Below are 23,323 nucleotides of genomic sequence, written 5' to 3'. Positions count from 1 at the left end.
AATTTAAGTGTGGGGGAGGGTCTAGACTGTTTCATTTTATTTTATTTCTTTTTCGTATTGTTTTAGCTTTCTTTTGTTTTTGATGACGTTGCTTGGATGACTCAAATTTTTGCTTGAATCACTTGTCGGCATAGTTATTATTACTCTCTTGTGGGTTTGTGGAATGTGTTGGTTGAACTTGTTTCATTCCCTTGTCAATATTCTTGTTAGCCACATAATAAAATGAACTAATTTTCAATCCAGTGGTTAGTGTTGTGCTAGTGAAAGATTATGTGGAACTCCGGTGTTGGTTGATGTTCTAGAACTTGCCTCCATACTCCTTAAGTGTAGTCTAATCTTTGCATGCTTAGAAATGATTTAGGCCATTTTTGTTTACCCCTAGCCTTTTTAAACCTTTTCACCCCATGTGTTTTTATTATCCCTCGTGTCCCCGTTGTGCCTTTTTATTTGTTTATTAAGTGCTAAGCACTTAAACCCCTCTTTGTGAATTGTTTTTCTTGTTAAACCCTCATTATTAAACCCTTAGCCCTTGACCAAAAACATCTCCTTTCACCCTTGAGAGAATGTAACTTTTATTCTTTGATATGCTTGTAGAAGAGAATTTTTGGAGCTTTTATCTTGAAAGTAATTTTATCTTTAAAAAGTTCAAGTGTGGGGGGGCCTCTTCATCTTTTGTAATGTATTTTGTTAATTTGTTTTTATAAAAAAAAATCAAAAAAAATCAAAAAAAAATCAAAAAAAAATCAAAAAAAAAATCAAAAAAAAAAAATTCTGAAAATTATAGCTGTAGTTGTTAATTTTATTTTCCGTGTAAAGTTTGTATTTGACCCCCACTATTCCTTAGTATTGCTTCATTTCGTCTTACATTATACTCCTGGTTTTCATCAAACTCTTCTAGCTTCAAATGTGAATAATTGTGAACTTCTCTCCGTTTTGTGTATCTTCCATATCCCTTCTTTGTTAGCCCTTAACCTTTAGCCCCGTTACAAGCTCAATAAAGACCTACTTGATCTTTGCATGCATTTTTTAGGTCTGTATTAGGAGGAGTGTAAAAGGCAAGCTTATGGAATGTTTTTCTCAATGCCAAATTCTGCATAAACCTAACTAAGTAGGTGCACACATTGGGTTGGTCACTAACTAATAATTTTGGTGCTCGAATGTTGGCTTGGGAATGGATCTTGTTGGCTTTGTGGTATGACNTGCTGGTTCTTGTCAGAAAAAGAGGAAAAAGAACAAGGAAAAGAAGCTTCATCATCTCCAAAAGCCAAAGAAGAAATCATCACAACTTTTGAAAAGGAGATCAAAGAAAAGAGCTTGGAGGCATCATTTGGGAGAATATCTTCCTTTCTCTTTTCTATTTTGAACTTTATTGAATATTTGTTGGATCTATTTTAGCCATGTTAGGCTAAACTTTCTTTTGGGATTTTTGGGTATAAAAGTGTTTATGAACCTATGTGCCTAGTTCTTATTTTGTTTTAATGAAATATCTATTTGGGTTTATTGCTTGTGTTGCAATTGTGATTTATGTTATTGATACTTGTAATTAGATGCATATGATTGCTTGTACCCTTGCTAGATTTGTCTATGAATCAAAGAGCACCCGCAATTGCACTTGACTATTGTACCTCGAGAGAGGACAATTCGGTTAAGGGATATATTGTGAATAGCTCACGAGAGTGAGTATTCCAATTGTGAATAGCCCACGAGAGTGAGTATTCCAATTACCGTATTTTGGGTTTGAGTTACGAGAGCAACCTTTCCCTTTTAGATGGCAATTCTCCACACTTGTTTAACCCAAATAATTATTTCACTTTAGATTGGCACTAGGTGATTAAACACTTCAACTCCCAAAAATCCCGCTTTTACCTCTTTGAATACAAAAACCCGTTTCCCTTGTTTTAATTATCTCGTTTGCATATTCATAGATAACCATCCATTGTTAACGTAGGAATAGCTTCTTGCGAATATAATTAGTAACTAGTGTTTGATACCCCACTTCCCTGTGGTTCGATAACCCCGGAATACTCCGGGTATTTGTATGTGGTTTTATGCTACGACCAACTGTTTCGCTCCCATATACGTATAGTAGAAACACGGCCAAACCATATAAATCATGTATTGTTCTTTCATTTTCTATCTTTAATTTGTTCTTGATCTCATTTTCTCAACACCTAATAATATATAATATAATATAATAGAGAAAGTCTAATACGTACTGATGGACATCGGTACAAATCGTATACGATATTATTGAGTATACTATAAGTATATGATGATTTTCAATCATATCAGATACAATTATATATGAACGACATGATGCTACTGTGTACAATCAATACTAATGTCAATTGGCATTTTAGATTTTCCTGATATAATATAATATTTAAAAAATGACATTTTTCTTTCTTCAATTATACTCGTCACTACTTTTTATCATTCAACTGTTTGCGAAGTAGTTTGAATTTTTCATCTATGAGTTTTGTTAGGGTTGGGTTAAAAACCAGTACTTCACATGTAATATAATTGAAGGATGAAAAAATCACTTTGCAAGCAATTGAATAACGAAAAATAATAACAGTATAATTGAGAGACATAAAATGCAAATTTCTTATAATATAATATTATATACACACACATATATATTAATTGTACACTTTTAAACATCTTGAGATATTGGGTAGTTGGGCCTAGATATAGAAGTGCTTCTGCAGCCCAACATCTTTTAAACATTATCCATAGGCCCAAAATTCTAATGCCTATAGATTGAGGTATCTAAGAGCTAAAACTTGAACAAAAACCAGGTTTATTGTCTCTAACAATACAATTTTGTCATTATCTCTTCAACATATGATGATTTTCATTATATAGGGTATGGGACAAGACCCCAAAAAAGAGTTACTTTTGTTTGTCTTTCTTTATCAAGCCTTCAAGAATGGGCAAACTAAGAGCCAAACCATAGCTAGAAAGGAAGCATTGCCCAAACATCTCCCCATAATTCCCTTCACCAATCATCCTCTTCATTCCAAACACAAAACTCACAAGGTTTAGTACCACCAAGAATGTTAAAGGTACCATGAACATTTTGGCTCCTTGGAAATCAAACTTCCCCATCTCGTACTTCCTTAACTTGTCTTTATCGATGGCTTTGTTTGTCAGCCTGAAATTCGCTTTAGCTACTCCCACCTGCTTTAGCAGCGCGTCTAAGCACCCGAATAGGCATGCTGTCACACTCCTTATCAGCCAAATCCTCTGCTCATTCCACAATGTCTTGATTGAGCCCCCAGTCGAGAAGACCTCATGCACGTGTTGGAGAAGGGATGATACGAACACAATTGCAAAAGGAGCAAACCATACGCTCGATACCTGACCAAGTACACAAGTTAACATGGTATCAGAGCCAACGTAACTGGTCTTAACAAACAGCCACGAGTATCTTATTTTAAGTCATTATTATACATACATACCTTTGGAAATAAGGGAGTGCCTGTGAGAAAGCAAAGCTGTGGAACTATGCCATACAATAGGGTGGGAATGGAGAGAAGATGAGAAAACATGAAGTAACTATAGCATAGGACTTGAAGAATAGGCATGTTATTGGAGATGCCATACACAAGAGGATTGTACTTTGAGAAACCAACTTGAACTAATCCAGAAGCCCATTTCATGAGCTGAACCAAAGCATCCTTCATATCAATGGTGGTGCACCCTAGAAAGCATGGCCGTTTAGGGTAAAGATAGACTGATCTCCACCCCTTGCAGTGCAGAAGATAGGATGTGAATGAGCTCTCCAAGAGACATTCATAAGAGTACCCAATCTGTCATCAAAGCAACTTCGATTTACGAGAAAATTCGTAACTACTACTCGAAAGTGCACTCTGGGTAGTGAAACTCACTTAGTCAGAAAAAGGTAAATCAACATATATTACGTATAACTGACCAATTCAAACCAATAAGGGCAATAGATAATTCCAACTCGGGGTTGAACTTGAAACCATAAGGTTCCTGCAAACTAACTGTCTGACTAATTTAACTGTGATTGTCCCCTCAAAGCTACTTATTAACCATAGTAACGATACATGGATAATAATACCAATACAAAAATAACATGCATAAGTGTATCTAGAACAATCGATATCAGTATCAATCAACACGTAAAAAATCTATAGATTATAGTTTTACCTGACTACCCCATGCTGTGTTTTCTTCATAGGTGCAAGAAGCAACAGTTTTGGCTTCTTCTATAGTTGAATCAGAAAGAATGTCCCTTTTGTCATAATTTTTGTCGTTCAAACGTTTGAGGGAGTCAATAAACATGCTAGAACAACCAAAATGTTTTTCTGCCTCGTGGAGGAATTCGTCTGCAAATAAAAAAATTTAAAAAAATAAATTCACCAAAAAAAAAAAAAAAAGAGAGAGTTGGTATTTCATTGATTGATTAACATGTACTATACCCTCTTGATTAGGACGAGAAAATAAGGCCTTTTTGTTCAAGTAATATCCAGTCCCTGCACAAATTGTGCCTCGTATACCATCCATACCTTGGTACTTAGTCTGCAAAAAAATATTGGAAATGGGAATATTAAAATTAAAAACCTCTATATAACCACGGTTAAATTAATTAAACCAAAACTTTATAGGTCATACAACAATAGTTTGAGCTCAGGTTTTGTCATTCACTTTTTTGAATGGTCGAAATAGTAAACAAAAATTAATGATTTTCAACCATGATCGAAAAGAGAATGAGCATATATACATACATACCGTGTAAGCAGATCTAGCTTGACCATCATATATGTCGTTTTTGCTGACATTATAGAAGATTTGAGGGTACTGTACATAAGAAAGATCTGTGGAAATGTTGGGATCAAGATGAAAGCACATTGCTTGCTTTGCAGAAGAAGAATCATTGCAGTACATGTCACAATCCAACACCACCATGTATGGAGCATTGCTCATTAACCCAGAAACCCTAAGCTGTAACAAAACACAATAATTTATTAATTACTTATAGAGGATACATGGCTGTTGGCTGATTGGGTTGGCTATTTGGGTTAAAAGGTATGATTTGTTAATAACATTAGCTGATTGTAAAAAGTTGTTTGATAGATTAGCTGTTAGTTGATAGCTGCTTGGTATAATTTTTTTTCTCAAAAAGCTAATTGAAAAGGCTGCTTTGAGTAGCCTTTTGAATTTTAGTATTTTAGAGTTACAAAAAGCTTATTAACCAAACAACTAATAGAGATCAAATAAGCCAAAATTGGCTGATAGGCTGATTATTTACTAAACAGGACTAAAAAGTGACTTTTCTAGTCCTACCTCAAGGACCTAAAAGTCGCTTCAAAAAAGACTTAGGCCCTGTTTGATAAAATAGTTACATGTTACGTACAAGAGCATTTAGTGCCCCGGCCTTGAATCGGTGAGGGCGCAAAGGTCGTCTTTCACGGGAGACATACACAAGAAGAGGCATCTTGTTTTCTTCGTCTTCACCCTCCTGGTTCTTGGTATTATCATGAATGACCTAATCGAAAAAATCGAAATTGATGACAATTATGAGTTGAAAAATACTAGGCACCATCAAACCTTAGCTATCACGAAATATAGTATGGTTTTATTTGTTGTCAGTGTCACATTCTGATGAAATATAAAACAGTATGTACATACTTCAACATAGGGAGGGCGGTCGTTTTTGACTGAGCTATCGACGCTTACTGCTTTCTCCACGTTTCTCTTGAACACATCATATTCTGACTGCAAAGACAGCAACATAAACAATATAAATATATTATTAATTAAATTGTCGGGAAGACTTCGGTGCTTCTTATTATAATACCATCATGCATGCAAAAAAAACAATAAAATGAAGTAATTAAAAGAATTTATTTATTTTCATTCTTTTTCAACCATATTCACAAAATGCCAAACTCTTCTCACTGTTAGTAGGGACTAGGGGTAACATAATAAGAAGCCATTAAAATTTGGTAAAAACTTATGTGAAATCGTTTTAGGAGTTTTAATTGGTCATCATTAATTAAAGATTTGACCCATTGATCAAAGATTTGACCTGTATCTTGAGACCTGTGAGATGGTCTCACACAGGTGTTACCCGTTTTTAGGTCATACTTGTGTGAGATAGCCTTACAAGAGTTACAGATTCTTATCCTTTAGATAGATTAGGCTGGGTTATAAATATGAGAAATGTAATAATAACCAAAAATAAAATATTTGTTACTAATAAAAGATATATGGATTTGGTCACCTTCTCCACCCGTCTTTAAGTTTTCGTTACTTTTTGTATCTCAATTATCTGTTACCCTAATAACTCCAATGAAACTCAAGAACAACAAAATCCACTTCGTATATAATTAACGGACGAAAAGTGTTATTTTCATTCTGATAATTTACTAACCTTAATTTTCAAACAGGGCATTAAGTTTTCATCACTTTTTGTATCTCAATTGTCTCTTACCTACTTACCCTAATAACTCTAATGAAACTCAAGAACAACAAACTCAAAGCCCACTTTGTACATAATTAATGTACAAAAAGTGTTAATTTCTGGTAATTAACTAACCTTGACTTTCAATTCCTCTGCCATGAATTCATCGTCCCCCACCCGGAGAAACCGTTCCTCATCCCCAAGAGACGAGAAATAAGCCTCCGGCGACATCGTCTTGATCGCAAACCGCCGCAAAAACGGCAGCCAATGCCTAGCAAACCCACGCGCCTCCTTCACAGCGCACAACGTCGCGGCGGCGCCGCCGTCGTCGGAGAGGTAAACCGCCAGTTTTTCCGGCGGGTAATCGAGGGCCAAGGCGGACAAAACCGTGTTCATCACCTCCACCACGGGCTCCTTACCCGGGTCCGCCGTGCATATGAACACGTCCACTCCGGGCAAATCCTCGCTCCGGGCGGGGAGATTTTCCGGCCGGACGGACCGCGCCACGGGGCGCCACCGGAACGCCTGCGTGAAGACCCAGATTGAGGTGAAGATGAGCTCGGCGACTGTGACGAGCGTCCATGAGAGGCGCGGGACGGCGCCGTGGGAAAATAAGGTGGAGAATCTGTAGTAGAGGAGAGCGAGAATGGCGGTGAAGTGGAAACATGTGTGGATTCTGCTGAGGATAGCTCGGGGTTGTTGGACTGTGCATGTATGGAGGAGGGAAGGGGCGGCGGCGACGGCGGCCATGGCGGTTTGAGTTTTGCTTTCTTCTTGGGCTCTTAAGCACTTGGAGGAATTGAAGAAGAAGAGCAAATTTCTCTTTAAATAGACAGGGTGAATGGGTGATGTTTGGATTTTTCTATTTAGGAACTAATTAATTTCTACTGAGGAAAATATTATGTTTACTCATTAATACCCAATTTGGTCGTTCGACTATTAAGATTTTACCACTTTAATCATCAACTATCAAAGTAACTTTATTTAGTTCCTAACCATGCAATTTTTACCTAAAATGGTACATCGACTATTAAGATTTCATCACTTTGGTCATCGACTATCATTGCTCAATTTAATCCCTAACTATGCAATTTTTACCTAAACTAATGATTCATCGACTATTAGGATTTCACCACATTTGTCCTTGACTACCAAAGTTGCTCAATTTAGTCATCAACTATGCAAATGTTAACCTAAAATGTAAGTTATTTATTGTGGATTTGGAGACCTTTCTGGAGAGTCTAGGATCAAAGTAGTGAAATTATAATAGTCGAAGGGTCATTTTAGGTAAAAATTGCATAGTTAAGGACTAAATTGAGCAACTTTGTAGTCGATGATAAAAGTGGTGAAATCATAATATATAGTCGAGGGACTATTTTGGTAAAAATTGCATAGTTGGAGATGAAATTAAGTAATTAAGTTTAGAAGCCGAGGACTAAAGTGGTGAAATCTTAATAATCGAGGGACCAAATTGGGTATTAACTCCATATTATCTATTCTCAACTTTTACTCTCACACTCAAAATCTTGATGTAGATACTTGTAATGAGGCACACATGAAAAAATAGTAGAACTCTTTCTGGAATGTCAACAGTTGCCTCGACTGAGGCTGTGCAAGCGACTGCCACTAGACCACAAGGTATTGGCATAGTCATTTTTACTTAAAGTAACATCTTATAATTATTGATCTAAAAAAATAGAGTAACTAAAGTTTTTATTCATTCTCTTTTCTTCTATCAATAAAATTAATATATGTGACGATAGTTTTACTCTTTGAGGTACACAACATTTTCTAAAAATAGTGAGCACACTTTTCTCTTGTATTGTCAAATGTGGAGCAACAATCTTTAGTGAAGAAGGTGATCGGTCAGTCGCATTCTTCTTCTTTTGGAAAATGCGACCGACGAAAATTTCGCAAATAACCGATCACCAAAACTCTCATTTTACCGATTGATAACTGATTATTAAGTCAAGATGTACAAAAATGACAAGTTAATATGTTTAATTATAACTTTTAAAAATTTAAAAATCTAATTGTTATTTCATATAAAGCTTGAGACATTATTTGATATTTTTTCTATGTTTTGTAATAGCAATATATATATACGGAGTATAATATAAAAATAAGGTCAAAACGATAAATGTAAATCCATAAATAAAGATTTAAACAACGTACATAATCAACTCCGGACAAACTTTACTTTTACAACAACAACAAATTATTATTCTTCTTAATTTTAATAATTTATTACACTTTACTTTACCAAAGTTTTACCTTTTCAAATAACTTTCAAACTATTGAAGTATATATATTATCGCATGCACACCTAAAATTTTTAATTATTGATAAGGTATTATTTTATATTTTTTTAAACAAGTCCTGGTCTAAGTGAATTCACATTTTAACGAACCAAACACATGAAAATATTTTGACTATACACAATATGTACGTGCCGTTTTATCTATATAGTATGATATTATATCCAATAGGACCGGCCCTAGCAGTGGCCATGGGCCTAAAAAATTATAGACCCAAATTTTAGAAGCAAATTATATCGTAGTTAATTACGCAGTAATTAATGGGAATGTTTTTCCAAAAAAAATACTCTGCAGTAATTTGTTTCTCGTGCAGTTGTGCGGTTGCTTTAAGTTCGTAATTTTTTTTGTTCAAAAAGAGTGTGTGGTTGTATGTTTGAAGAGGGTCAGTGTTGAAACTTAAGGTGAATGAACTTAAAGTTTAAGGTGCGTGATTTTTCAGGTGAGTTATTTTCCTACAACATGCGTTTAATGGTCTGATCTCCGAAGATTAAATATAATAAAATAAAATAAAGGATTTGTAACTTGGCATCAAATGTTTGAGTTTATGATTTCCTGGCATTTGGGCCAAAATACAGATCCTCCGAGAACTAGAATCATATCACCATCATTTCATCGTTGCTTAATTAATTAATTTTAGAGAGAACCGTCCTAGGATACTTACAAATTACAATAATAAGATACCTCCATTGTTCAAACTTTAAAATGCTTTGCTTTGTCATATATTTACCGTGTTTTTTGAAACAATTATAATAATTATATTGTTGCAAGATAATCATTTTTCACGGGTAATTAAGTGGAGCATGATTCTCATACTTAAATGTAATAATAAGTTCGGGTCTTTCTAATGTGGATTGCTTTAAGGGCTATTATTTGAATATGATTACCTGATATACTAAAATCAGTGATTAGTAAATGTTAACTTTAACGATTTCATAGTCAATAAGATAGCTAGCCATTTATATTTTAACCACCACATTATTTTAAAAAACGAGAAGAAATTGGTGAATAACAAAGTACTAAAGTTAGAACTATGATCAAAATTAATTATAAAATGTGACTAAATTATTAATTAAAAACTACATCTAGAAATACCACTAGATTTTTACAATCAAACATTATATGTACTATGTATCATCAAATATCATAAGTCTTTATATTGATGAATTGTTCATAAATTAATTGATCTTATTATACGTTAATCTAATATATAATTATTTGATTATTAATCCTCATATATTGATGGGATGTAAATAAACAATTCAAATCACCAATTCATTGTTTTGTTTAATAAAATAATCTTCCTCCACCACCACACCGTATACCCATCACATCGGATTCTTGCAATAAATTAATACAGTTGACTTTTTGTTGCCCAATGACATTTTGGATCATTAAAAATGGAAGAAAAATAAGGATAAGATATTTACATTAAGTTATTTATTTATGTGTTTGGAGAGAAATTTGCCACGTCGACCTAAGATGTGCATATGTAATAGTTCATAAAGCCACACAATAAAATAAAAATAAATCATAATAAGAATATCATGTGTGACGGGCTCAGCTAAAATAGTGTTAACGGAAATTAAATTCGTTGTGATTTTCTAGGTATGAGAGATATGCCCTACCCACTCAACCACATTTTTAAAGCGAATTATTCCCTTATTAATTAGTTGAGTACAACTTCTATTATAATAATAATAATAATAATAATAATAATAATAATAATTTTACAGTGTCGATCATACTTGTTATATGATTGTATCGAATATTATTGAAATAGTTTTGAATAATACAATACAATAATACTCTGTATATAATTATATAAAGTATTATTAAAAATAATTACTAATAATGCCTGATACAATATATGATTATATTAAGTAAAATTCACACTAATACCCATCAATACCATAAAAATTCCTTATCCCATATTGCCAAACATACTCGTTAATTACGAAGTGTAATTGCAAACCCACTACACATAATAGACGGAGTGTCCAATGCAATGTCTTTGTATATATTTGTATGCAACATTTTTAATAGCATTTGTATAGTTTTTATGTTTCTTTTAATTGATGATTAGTTTTGTAATTTTTTTTGAATACATCATAGGTTTCTTTAGTTAGGTACATTAAGTACTTCAAATGATGACAAAATACTCTCTTATGAGGTAGCTGCATTTTCAAAGCTCAAACTTGAGATATTTAATTAAATTGAAAGAAACTCACTCTATCTCATTCAGACTCTACGTGTAAATTTATTATTGTTATTATTAGGTTGTAAGAATACTGTGACCATTGTGAAGAGAGAAATTTCTTTTCCGTGATGACCTAAAACACTAAATACTTGTCTTTTCCTGGGAAAAAATATCAATAATTGTAGATTTTAATGTGGGAATTGAAGATGCGATTGGAGCCAATTCAAGAAACATGGCGAACGATTTTTATTGGTTGTTGGGTGTTATATAGTATGCAACTATGCATTAATTACTTGCAATAATTTTGAGCACGACTAAGCACGTATCGAGTACATAATATTTTCTTGAGAAAATCACACTTCTATCCCTAAATTATAGGATAATTATATTAGTTATATTCACTTTTTTTTTAATAGTACTGACTCTATTACATTGTACTATCTGTTCATTTATACTTTTCAACCTATTGAAGCACAAATAGTCAACAACGCCTTCACTAAGGCTCGATCACATGACCTTGTGCTCAGATGGTTATATTCACTTTCCGTTCTTTTACTAACAAAAAATTAGGACGAAATTTATAATTTTAGTGTAGATTAGGAACGAAAAGTTAATAAAATGATAAAAAGTGTAACACCAATAATAACTTAAAAGACAAAAAATGAGAATGACCAGCACAGACGAATTCTACAATTACCATATAAGTCAGAGATGAATTGTGCAACTTTTTCTATTTTCTTTTACAGATTCCCCAGCACCCATATTATAAAACTAGTCAAAGAAACCAATCAACCAAGAAAGAGAGAGAGAGGAGTTTAAGGTTTGATCCATGGGGAAAGAGAAACCTAGTAGTAGTTGCAATGTTTTGATGTTCCCATGGCTAGCACAAGGCCATTTCACGCCATTTTTGGAGCTAGCCAAGATCCTATCTTCAAGAAACTTCAACGTCCACTTCTGTTCTTCTCCCATCATTCTTCAATCCATCGCAAAACTCAATCTCTCCCCCTCCATCCATCTGGTGGAGCTCCGCCTGCCCTCCACGCCGGACCTCCCGCCCCACCACCACACCACCACCGCCCTGCCGCCGCGCTTCGCCGACGCGCTCCAAGAAGCGTTCCAAAACACGGAGTCAACGTTCTACGACGTCGTTTCCTCCGTAAATCCCGACTTGCTCATCTACGATGGGTTCCAGCCCTGGGCGGCTTCTCTCAACATCCCCGCCGTCCATCTCTCCACCGCCGGCGCGGTGGCGATGTCTAGCTTGGCGCACAACCGCGTAGACCGCGCCCGCGGGTCTAAGTTCCCGTTCCCGGAGATTTATTACCATGATCATGAGATAAGAAAGTTCATATCCATGGCCAAAAAAAACCCTACAGGGGTAGACTTGGGAAGCTTAGGATTCAAATCCATTGAACAATCCCACAAAATCATGTTTATCAATAGTTGTAGAGAGATGGAGGGGAAGTACGTTGACTATCTCTCTCATTTGACCAAGAAAGAAGTCATGGCGATCGGCCCGCTTATCCGGCCGACCACCGACGAGGAAGACCATGCAGATATAGTGCAGTGGTTACACGACAAAGGCGAGTCCTCGTGTGTACTGGCCTCGTTTGGGAGTGAATACTCCATGTCGAGTACAGACATGGAGGAGATAGCTTTTGGGTTAGAGATAAGCGAGGTGAACTTCATATGGGTGGTGAAGTTCCCGGCCGGGGTGGACACGGCCGTGGAGGAAGCCGTGCCCGAAGGCTACCTCGAAAGGGTAAAAGGGAGAGGGATAGTAGTGAAAGGATGGGTTCCCCAGGCCAAGATTCTGGCAGATAGGAAAATCTGCGGGTTCTTGAGTCATTGCGGATGGAACAGTCTTCTCGAGAGCTTGACATTTGGGGTTCCAATTATAGCCCTACCATTGCATCTTGATCAGCCCGGGAATGCTAGGCTGGTGGAGGAGATTGGCGTGGGAGTGGAGGCGCTGAAGGGGGAGAATGGGGAGATAAAGAGGGAGGAGGTGGCTAAAGCTCTAAGAAAAGTGGCTATGGAGAAAAGTGGGGAGGAAATGAAGCAAAAGGCTAGAGAATTGAGTGTGAAGATGAGATTGAGTGGTGAGAAGATGATTGATGAAGCAGTTGATAAGTTGCTTCAACTTTGTAGAAAGAATTAATGATGCAAAATTCTTGCATGCACAATAGGAATTGATGAATTACACGATGAAATGGTGGGTTAAACTGGTATGTTCTAATCAATTTTATATTTAATAAATTTATATCCTCTTTATGGGGATATTGTCATTATTATTTAATAACTTACTTTTATTTTTTACTCAACTTTTAATCTCACACACAAAATATCCACCACATCAGAGAGAAAAATTTGAAAGACTCTTTCATAAGAATTCATGTAATGCTCTAATTAATTAAATTTATATTAGTTTGGAGTTGTTAGCGTGCAAGGTCTATCTCCACTAGCAGATAAGTCAACAAAACATGCTATTATGACAGTTGCATCTAAACATACAAGTTACTGAAGTTAGTTAAATACAAAAGCCCCGAAAAGGTAGTCAAGTGAATGTAGCATGACTCTCGTACTTAAAGATCAAGGGTTCAATTATTGTGAACATTATCTCGGTGAAACTCATTGCACATGATCTTGCACGCACATGATCTCTCTAGTGCAGTTAACTCTCCTGTGTGATTCGTGAATTACTAATGATATAGCAAATACTACCCTTGTACAGCCCTATAGTAAACCGATGTTTAAGGTATTGAGAAGCCCGGGATGGGAGTGAGATCGGTGTTCTGGTCTTAGAATGGAGCCTTGTCCAAAAGTCTCTCTCTCTACAATAAATGCGGGTATTTATAGGGAGACGAGGGGGCGAGTTCCGGGCTACCGGCATGCCGCACATGTGGGGGCCATGCACTGTCACCCTCTGATCCCGGGCCGTAGCCGTACACGTATCCTACGATCCCTGGTCTATATCGGGACTGGGTCGGGACCGCGCGACTATGGTTAGGAGGCCGGGACAACCTGAACAGGTCGGGAAAACCTGGAGGTCGGGGATCAGTTCGGCCCTAAACCCTGCAGGTCTGGGCACTGTATATGTTCGGGGTATATCCCCAATCAACTAAAGTTAAGGCCTGCTCGCCAAGAACTTGTAGTCTAATGGCACCCAGTCGGCCGATTGCATGGAAGGAGGTGGATTCGAACCTGAGTGGAAGCGATATTGACTCTTTGTGCTTCAGTAGGTTGAGAAAATAGTTATAAACAGATACTACATTGTAACAGTGTCAGTAGTACTAAAAAAAAAAAAAAAAAAAAAACTCAGCAGATAATGGCTGCACCCAATCAAAAGTTAAACACGGCAACTCCAAGTCTCCAACTCAAGAAAGTTATGATTTATGCTTCTAACAGACATTCAATCGCCAATTAAACACGGCAACTCCGGCACTAAAAACTACTAACAGAGACAGTACATTAAAGCACTTCATCTAGCTTAAATTACAATCTAAGATTTACTGTGATCAAGTGTCAATTTGTCATTACAATATACAAAAAAATAAGCAATTTACCTCAAGGTTTATGAGGCTAATTTGGAACCAAGACAAGGCTGACGAGCATAGTATGGACTCAGTAATCCTCGTTGTCAGCAAGCATTCGAGTAGCGTTTTCTCGCCAACTGTTGCGAGCAAATAGAACCCTCCAATGTGATTAGTTGCCTTACTGCACAAAGAGGATTTAGTTTCAAACCACAAAAGCTTAACTGGAAACAATGAAGGGAAGCATTTAGGGATATGAAAAGCGTACCTGTACATGTCGGGTATTTAGGTGGAGATGTTAAACAAAAATCCCAATATTCCCTTGGATGGATACACAAAAATGGCAGTGGCGCCCTGAACAAAATAGCAAAACTTTCATTGGTTTCTAAATGCAATGTCATGGCATTACTTGCATTGGTTCAAAATGCACTGTGATTCTTAAGGGCCATACATAAGAAAAAGTTCCAAGTTTTCAGAAACTGTCATTTCTGAGTAGATGATCCACGGTGTTCCACAAACTTCCACGAGGACTGAGAATTTGGTAGAGGATTTCCAGAATCCAAAATTCGCCTAATCCACCTAATCTTGTTTCTCATTTCCTCCAAATCCATAATAGCAGCTTCCAGTGTGTCAGACCGGGAGGAATTTAGCAAGGTCCCTCCACTAGTTCTGAACCTATTCAACGGACACTCGATGTAATACAGGTCTTCAGCAGCTAGTCCAGCAACTTCAGTAGCAGCATCCATACCAGAATCACAAACAGAAACAGAAACACTACTTTCTCTGTTACCAGAATCCTCAAAAACCACATGTGTATTCGACGCTGATGTGCTTCTCACTTCTCTTTCTGATCCATGCATTGTGTGTTCATCAAGTGTGGCACCAAGATCTATAAAAAAAAAAAATTTAACTTCAATCACAAAATAACTCTATAGAAAATCGGAAACAAAGCAAGGCGTTGTTAAGCATCTGGTAATAGCAAAACAGCAATTGACAGAAATGAACTGTTTGTATCACTCTGCTTGAACTATATAGAATTAGGCTATGCAATTGGTATATAATCAATAGTACTTGCAGAAGTGAATTATTTGTTTCATTATTGTTCTTGGGGCATCCTTTATATGCCATTATGCCTCTAACCATGCTTTCATTTCCTCATACCACACAAGTATTTGCAATTTTGCTTTAATCAAACAACTAAATTGTTTTTAAAAAAAAAACAACTAAATTAAGGGTCCGTTTGGAAACTTGGAATATATTTTCTGGAAAATGATTTCCAAAAAATGATTCACTTTCCGAAAAATATTTTAATTTTATGGTGTTTGGCTGAATCAGAAAACTAGGGGCCTGTTTACTAACAGAAAACTGTTTTCTGTTTTTCAAATTTTCAGTTTTCATTTCTCTGTTTTTCATTCTCTGTTTTCGTTTAGAAAACTTGTTTACTGACACTTATTTTTTCAAATTTATTTTTTTTAGATTAACGTTATAAAATTAACAATAAATAAAAATATATCCGAACAAATAACCTATTAAGTTCACATAAAAATTTACTTTGGATAATATTAATATTTTTTGAGCTAATATTTAAAATATGTTTGGATATATTTATTTGAATAACATGTATATAATATATATTATATAACTTTTTATTTTGAACTCTGATATAGTAATATATGTGAAATTTCGATATCCCATATCGGGACCAAACTTATATCCGATATAACATAATTAAAAATATCCGAACGAATAACCAATTGAGTTCAATCAAAATATAAAATCTAGTATAGATTTCATTTTTAAATTTTGATAATGTGAATGATGTATAATTTTAAGCATAAGCAAATAAGTTATGTTTAAATAAGTAATACAAGTAGAAAAGATAGACGATGATAATGATGTAATCATAGTAATGAACACTTATGTAAGTAGATAATCGTGAGAATGTAGTTATAGTGACATATAGTCTAATAAATGATAGTTGATTCTGTTTTCCATTTAGAAAACAGTTTTTAATAGTGTTTCAGTTTTCTAGAAAACTAGAAAATTATTTCCTGTTTTCAAAATGGAAAACTGTGCTAGTAAACATGTTTTCTGTTTTCTGTTTTCTAATTTTCCAAATTTTCAGAAAACTGGAGAAAATTTCCAGTTAGTAAACATGCCCTAGCTTTTTCTGTTTGGCTGAAAGTTAAGAAATTGCATTTTTTTCTTTTTGATTCATTTTCCTAAAAATGAACATATTATTTGTTATAATAATAATACTATGTGGTGGTGGTGGTGGTGTGGTGTGGTGGTGTTGTGGTAATGGTGGAGATGGTGGTGTTGGTGTTGGTACCGCTGGTGGTGGTGGTGGCAGCAGTAATGGTGGTGTGGTAGTGGTGATGGTGGTAAAAAAAAAAAAAAAGGAAGAGAAATGAAAAATAAAGAATCCGAAAAATATCTTACGACTAAAAAAATTAGGAAGACATTTTCCGTCAAATTGGACCTGCCAGAATGAATATTTTCCTTTTTCATTTTACTTAAGTACCCAAACATTGGAAAATCCAAAAAATGACTTCCGGAAATCATTTTCCAGGCTTCCAAACAGACCCTATAAGTGATTTATTTTTACTCAAATCATACCTCTACTGACAGGTTGGATAAGCCGAGCACATGAATGGCCATTCTCACCATCCTATAGGGATCATAAAACAGAACTTTATTAGCTGGATGTCAATAACCATTTCGAAGATGGGAGACACGGTATCTAGGTGCAATGAAATATCACAATCATATGAATAGACATGCACAGTGCCAAGAGAGAGAAAAAAAAAAAAAAAAAAAAAGGCATCAAGAACAGGTTTTCCTTTCCTTAAATATGAAGTGAATGAGAACTAACCAGGGAAGTAGGAAGAGTCCAACCAAGTTCTGGAGACCAATCTAAAGATGGGCGTAGATCTTTGATACACACTTCATAAGATCCACCTTCGCCAATGGGATGTGGAGTCAGCTCAATCTAGAAGATAAAAAAGGCCAAGTCATCAGATGTGCTGTTAATTAACATCGGGCGGCCAGGTTACTCCACCACTTTTACTGTTTTAAGCAGACTAACATGATGCATTGATAGAACCAAATGCTTGCATTTGCCAGCTTAATATACAACACAAAATGCGTAAACTAAAGAAATGAAATTACCATGGCGTTATCATTGTCAAGTATTTCAGTCAGTTTTCCGGACCAGTAACAGTCACTACTCCACCAATCCACCAAATCTCCCACCTTCCATATGCCACGAACAATTACTTTCACTTCCGGCACTAAATTCACATTAGATATTTCACTTTCATTGCAAATTGGTGGATAGCAAGGCCGCAACATCAATTGCCTTTGAGTTCCCTTTGACTTTCCAACACGATGATAATGCTTTTGATACAGTTTCATCCATTTTAACTCTGCCAAACAAAATATTATAAAAGAAGATAAATATTATGATGGTCTCCATATATTGTCCCTGAGAGGTTCTTGAAAGTTTAAAACCAGAAAGATTTCAGAATTCCAGTACAACTTGAAAGAATCAATATTCCCATGCCCGTGATCTCTGGCAACATATTCCATGTAGAAAGAATGTTTCATTGATTAAAAAAAATGTGTGAGGAAGATTCCATTTACTTATATGAGTGTGAACTAGTTAGAAATTTTAACTTACTTTCATCTGGATAATCAAAATACTCCAGCAAGGCATGCCAATATCCACCCTTCTTCTTTATCTCCTTTATCTGAGACAAAATAAATAAATAAATGCAACAAAAATAACAAAGAAAGATCCTAGAGAAGTGTTGAGTCCTTATATTATGCTTATTTTAGTCACCAATGCAACAAAAACAACAAAAGCCAGATCCTAGAGAAGTGTTGCATCCTTGTATTTATGCTTATATTAGTCCTCAACAAATGTGTGTGTTTACTAGAGGCTTTTGTATGATTTAATAATGGCTTGAGAATGGGTATTTCGTTTGATTTTGAAATTGCAGGTAATTGATTGGGAAGGTAAGAAAAAGTGCAAAAGTTTTCAAGTTCCAAACCACTCAATATTTCAAGCAATCAAGCATATCTCAATGTAGAAAGATCCAGTTGAGATGATTCAAGTGGCATTGAAAAAGTTGTTAACAGCATACAACTTTTGTGAAGAAACTCAGCCCAATTCTTAAGGAAACCTAGTGAAAATGACCACCAAGAGTGAAGTCTGTTAGAGAAAACTCAGGTTCTCAGAATGCCATTTGCTGAGTATTTTGAACATAATTCACAGCCTGCAAGTTCAATAATGCAATTTACGCATCCTTGGAAAGCTAAGAGGCAGATCTACAAATTTTCTTGTTATTTTCTCTAATTTCAATAAATAAAGACTAATCTCTTTATTACTTGTTTAACCTGTGAATTTGTGGAGTTTTTCAAAAGAAGAAGAAAGACAAGAACCTCAAAACCTCAGACATTTTTATATCATATAGATACATATCAAACATGTATTCCCAATAATTGTACTTCATGAAACTCCAAAGTACAAAATCAAATCATCATAAAAGGATATTTAGTCAAGCGCATGGGACAAGAATTAAATTAATAATAATATAATAATTGGTGGAAACTATGACAGAATATAAATCTTTCCATGATCACTTTTCAAATTTTGTCAGGCTTTAAGTTACTGATTCTACATTTGAGACATAAATAATTCCTAACATTGAAGTTAAAATATATTAAGCTTGTTGTCACATAAAATGTTTGTCACTTTGCAACCCTTACCTTGCATCGAAACCATGCACAACGAAATCCCAACAAGAAAGATTGTGCTTCTGCAGATTGACCAACTTTAAAAGGTAGATGAAAGTCCATAATGGTAGCAACAATCTATATCTGATCTGTGTCAAACCAGAATCAAGGACTCATACAAACATTGCAATTATGTATGGATTTTGCACTTGTACTCACAACCTACAAAGAAAACAAAAAAACTACGTTAACCATGAAAGGCATCAAATATATACCACCAAAGGTAAGATTGCACAAAATAATTCCACAAATTATGATCCCCAGTTAAGTCACAACATCAAGATGTCAATCATACATTTGGAAGACTATAATCCCAAAAAACAACCATTAGGTAATAAAGTTCAGGCACTAATTTAACTGTAAAAATAATAAGGATTTTACTAACTATTCAAAAGTTCAAGGAACTAGATCCCATTTTTAAAATTTGGGGGTTTATGAATTTATTTAGTAAAGTTTGGCAAAACAAACATAGGGTACCAAATGCTAGGATAAGTAGATGTAGAATAGAATTAATAGATAATGGTGGGTAAACTAAGAGAAGATAATGATGAACACAATTTTAGTGGTGAGTAGATGGGTAGTAGGAGTAATGGTGGTGATGTGAAAATATGAGTAGATACATGTGGTGGTGGAATAGGGAGGTGGTGGCAAGGATGGGTAGTGGTGGCCGTGGGTGGGTTGACTGAGTGAGTATATGTTAACTCACCCACTCACGACCCACCCACCATTATCTAAGAACTAGGGAAAAGTTAATACAAGGCCCCTTCAAAATGGATCCAAACTATGAATTAGGTCTATTCTCATAAATGTTATTCCATTCTTGACTTATTCCCATGAACCAAACATCAACTAGGGATGGAAAATCTATCACCATGCAAAGATTTTTTTAGAGCAAATCTTTTGCAACCATGTAACAAATTTTAGGGTCCGTTTACTAACTGGAGAATTTCTCTAGTTTTCTGGAAAATTGGAGACTCTGGAAAACTAGAGAATTGGAGAAATAGAAAACATAAAACATGTTTACTAGCACAATTTTCCATTTTGAAAACTAAAAACATTTTTCAATTTTTTAGAAAACTGGAGAACTTTTAAAAATTGTTTTCTAAATGGAAAATAAAATATCATTTATTTGACTATATATCACTATAACCAATTTATCCATTACTTTTTTTTTAATACAACTGATTTTATTACATTATAGTATTTGTTCATCTATACTTTCGCAACATGTTGAAGCACAAAGAATCAATACCGTCTCTACTGAGGCTCAACCTTATGACCTCCCATATGAGGGAGTCACTAAATGTCATTTGAGCACAAAATGATTGGCATTTATCCATTACAGACATTTATCATTATCATATTCTTTTACTTTTCACTGTTTCTATATTTTCTACTCGCATTTACTTATATAAGCATAACTTATTTGCTTACCCAAGTTAGACATTATTCACATTATCAAAATTAAAAATTGAACTCTACATTGAGTTTAGATTTTGATTGAACTCGATAGATTATTGATTCGGATATTTTTAGTCATGTTATATCGTAATACAAGTTTAATCCGAATATTGTATATTGAAATTTCACATATATTAGCCTTCAAAGTAATATATATATACATACATACATACATACATATATATATATATATATGTGTGTGTGTGTGTGTGCAAGTCATTCAAATAAATATATCCAAAAATATTTTAAATATTAGTTCAAAAAATATTAATATTATCTAAACTAAATTTTAGATAAATTTAAGGGTGTGTTTGGAAACCCAAAAAATAATTTCAGGAAATCATTTTCCGAGTTTCCTTTGTTTGGGAAGGCATGACCAAGGAAAATGAGGTCATTTTTCCGAAAAACAACTTCCGGATTTTTTCCCGGGAATGGCTTCAACTATGTTTTGGCCAAAATGGCCACATCTATGGGATCCGGCATAGCCAAAAACCAGTCTGCCGGCTTCTTCGTTTTTTTTTTTCACTTTTAAAAATATATATCATTATTTTATACATTTTCCAAAAAATGAACCAAACACACAAAGACAGTTTTCCATAATGCAACCAAACACTAAAAATGAAACTTTTTTCTGGAAAATAATCATTTTTCATAAAACATTTTCTAGAAGTCATTTTCTTGCATTCCAAACGCACCCTTAGTAGGCTATTGGTTCGGGTATGTTTTTAGTTATGCTACCCTGATATCAAATGTAAAAAATCATACATATATTAAACTTAAAAATAAAAATTATATTTATTCCATCTAAATCAAACATATCCAAAAATATTTTAAATATAAGATCTAAAAATCACTCAAAATTAAACTTGTGTTAATTTTATAACGTTAGTCTAAAAACAAGCAAATTTGAAAAAATAGGCGTTAGTAAACAAGTTTTCTAAATAGAAAACAAGATAATGAAAACTAAAAAAAATTAAAAAAAAAAACAAATAATAGTTTCCTAAAGTAAATGGCCCTTAGTTTCCCAAATTAAACCTATTAATTTCATCAATATTTCCAAATAGAACTAAGATGAAGGTCAAGAAAATGAGAGATTACTAAGAAGGTAATGAAGCCTAATGCAAGATCTTAGAAATGAGAAATAGATCTACTATTGCTTTTCTCTTTCTCTATATAATAAACTAGGTAACTCATTTATTTCAACGGTTGGCCACCTCGGGTGAGACATCTCTATAATATAGATATATAGAGAGAGAATCCTAATTATGAGAACAACTCTCCATGTGAGAACTTGTGGATAAATTCAAACCATTAATCTACAAGATCTGACGGATGAAAAATCAAGTAAAAAAATGAGTGAAGTCATTTTAAGAAATATTTTGACGAAGGAAAAATCAAGTAAAAAATAAGTGGAGTCATTTTCATAAATATTATGAAGTTTTGTTTATTTTCATACGTGAGATGTACTCGATCAATAGTTTGAATTTGTCCACAGATTCCCACATGGTAAGAGTACAAAAGTCTCCCCTACTAAGGTACTCAAAAAACAAAACAAAACAAAAAACTAAGGTAAATACAATTAGAGCTTGAAAAATAATATGGATGATGGGATAATTAAAGTGTGTAGCTGTTTAGAATCCACAGCACAATTATCCCCAAATCTAAAATTTAAAAATTGAAAATAAAAACTCAAATAAAGCTTGAAAATTGAAATGCTTGTGGTATACATTTAAAGGCTTGAACAATTGAATAAAGAAACATAAAACAATTCCATAGACTGAGAGACCCCAAAATCAGATCGATCAATTTAGAAACGCCAAAAATCAAGTCAATTCTGCAAAAAGTAGAACAATATTGATGTATATAAGCATGTATATTGGTAAGATTTCATACCTCCATAAGGAGCAGCTTCAAAGCTTCTTCTTTAGAATCTTGACGAAAGTGCAGCCATCATCTACAGAACTTTGGATCCAATACCACTATTTCAGCAAGATTTATAAGCTGTAGACGTTAGCGAAGTCCAAGGGAAGATTTTGAGCACAGTATTAGGGTTTGTTTTCCCTTTCATTTGGGCTTTTTTAAAAACTAAAATGTCAATTTGACCATTTCCAACAAGTTGTGAAACGTATAAATATTAAAAACTATAAAAAAATTATTGTCATTAATGTCAAAGAAAGAAACGCAACGCATATTGGCTTTCTTGCTTTTAGCCTAAAAGGATAAATTGACTTTATTGATTTGAGTCGATTAGTTATAAATAATTTAATATAATTTATCTTATTGTGGTCATTTTATCAACTAATGGAGGTGATACTAATTCGTTGTGTTTCAACAGGTTAAGAAAGTATGTATGAACAGATACTACAATGTAATAGGGCTAGTTGTATTTTAAAAAAAAAATTATAATGCCAGGTTTACCTCGGGCACACCATGGAGTAGTGGTTGCGGGTTCCCTAGCCATTCAAAAAACAAAATAATAAAATCGTCATTATCACCTCGTATTCGAAATGGGTAGTCAAGTGGGCGAAGCATGATTTTCATAGGTCATGAGTCTTATTCTTACCAACACTCTTTTGAT

At 34.5% G+C, this 23,323-nt stretch overlaps 3 protein-coding genes across 6 annotated transcripts; 1 reads left to right on the top strand and 2 right to left on the bottom strand.

Moving 5' to 3' along the window:
- Positions 1–2,583: 2,583 nt before the first annotated feature.
- Positions 2,584–7,219, bottom strand: LOC116002595 (cellulose synthase-like protein G1). The gene is made up of 8 exons (XM_031242760.1): positions 6,572–7,219; positions 5,662–5,748; positions 5,387–5,518; positions 4,762–4,974; positions 4,452–4,551; positions 4,180–4,358; positions 3,465–3,815; positions 2,584–3,363 (listed from the first exon to the last, which is right to left on the bottom strand). Exons 1-8 carry the CDS (start codon positions 7,184–7,186, stop codon positions 2,896–2,898), a joined length of 2,145 nt encoding a protein of 714 aa, XP_031098620.1. The 5' UTR covers positions 7,187–7,219; the 3' UTR covers positions 2,584–2,895.
- A 4,499-nt stretch (positions 7,220–11,718) lies between these two features.
- Positions 11,719–13,253, top strand: LOC116001661 (UDP-glucosyltransferase 29-like). Its single transcript, XM_031241561.1, has one exon. It carries the CDS (start codon positions 11,781–11,783, stop codon positions 13,110–13,112), a length of 1,332 nt encoding a protein of 443 aa, XP_031097421.1. The 5' UTR covers positions 11,719–11,780; the 3' UTR covers positions 13,113–13,253.
- Positions 13,254–14,296: 1,043 nt separating this feature from the next.
- Positions 14,297–22,821, bottom strand: LOC116000980. 4 transcript variants are annotated; one of them, XM_031240862.1, is made up of 9 exons: positions 22,639–22,821; positions 19,258–19,446; positions 18,167–18,236; positions 17,656–17,912; positions 17,360–17,476; positions 17,104–17,155; positions 14,936–15,373; positions 14,753–14,838; positions 14,297–14,668 (listed from the first exon to the last, which is right to left on the bottom strand). In XM_031240862.1, exons 2-7 carry the CDS (start codon positions 19,345–19,347, stop codon positions 14,967–14,969), a joined length of 993 nt encoding a protein of 330 aa, XP_031096722.1. In that variant the 5' UTR covers positions 19,348–19,446; positions 22,639–22,821; the 3' UTR covers positions 14,297–14,668; positions 14,753–14,838; positions 14,936–14,966. The 4 variants fall into 4 exon arrangements, with proteins under 4 accessions (XP_031096722.1, XP_031096723.1, XP_031096720.1 ...); XM_031240863.1 differs by having other exon boundaries at positions 14,297–14,664; XM_031240860.1 differs by having other exon boundaries at positions 14,753–15,373.
- Between the last annotated feature and the right edge of the window lie 502 nt (positions 22,822–23,323).

Source organism: Ipomoea triloba, chromosome 13, assembly GCF_003576645.1.
Source record: "Ipomoea triloba cultivar NCNSP0323 chromosome 13, ASM357664v1".
In the NCBI taxonomy this organism is placed as follows: Eukaryota; Viridiplantae; Streptophyta; class Magnoliopsida; order Solanales; family Convolvulaceae; genus Ipomoea; species Ipomoea triloba.
Note: the sequence above shows the minus strand (reverse complement) of the source record. Positions and strands in the feature narration are given on the sequence as shown.

What these genes read in the sequence shown, in the direction of transcription:
- LOC116002595 (XM_031242760.1), bottom strand. Translation starts at nt 7,186, where the DNA reads ATGGCCGCCGTCGCCGCCGCCCCTTCCCTCCTCCATACATGCACAGTC. An exon ending in CAGAGGAATTGAAAGTCAAG is followed by an intron (nt 5,749 to 6,571) that starts GTTAGTTAATTA and finishes CTGTCTTTGCAG; the next exon opens with TCAGAATATGATGTGTTCAA. An exon ending in GCACTCCCTTATTTCCAAAG is followed by an intron (nt 3,364 to 3,464) that starts GTATGTATGTAT and finishes GTACTTGGTCAG; the next exon opens with GTATCGAGCGTATGGTTTGC.
- LOC116001661 (XM_031241561.1), top strand. Translation starts at nt 11,781, where the DNA reads ATGGGGAAAGAGAAACCTAGTAGTAGTTGCAATGTTTTGATGTTCCCA.
- LOC116000980 (XM_031240860.1), bottom strand. Translation starts at nt 19,347, where the DNA reads ATGGACTTTCATCTACCTTTTAAAGTTGGTCAATCTGCAGAAGCACAA. An exon ending in TTTTGATTATCCAGATGAAA is followed by an intron (nt 17,913 to 18,166) that starts GTAAGTTAAAAT and finishes TTTGTTTGGCAG; the next exon opens with AGTTAAAATGGATGAAACTG. An exon ending in TTGACAATGATAACGCCATG is followed by an intron (nt 17,477 to 17,655) that starts GTAATTTCATTT and finishes TTTATCTTCTAG; the next exon opens with ATTGAGCTGACTCCACATCC.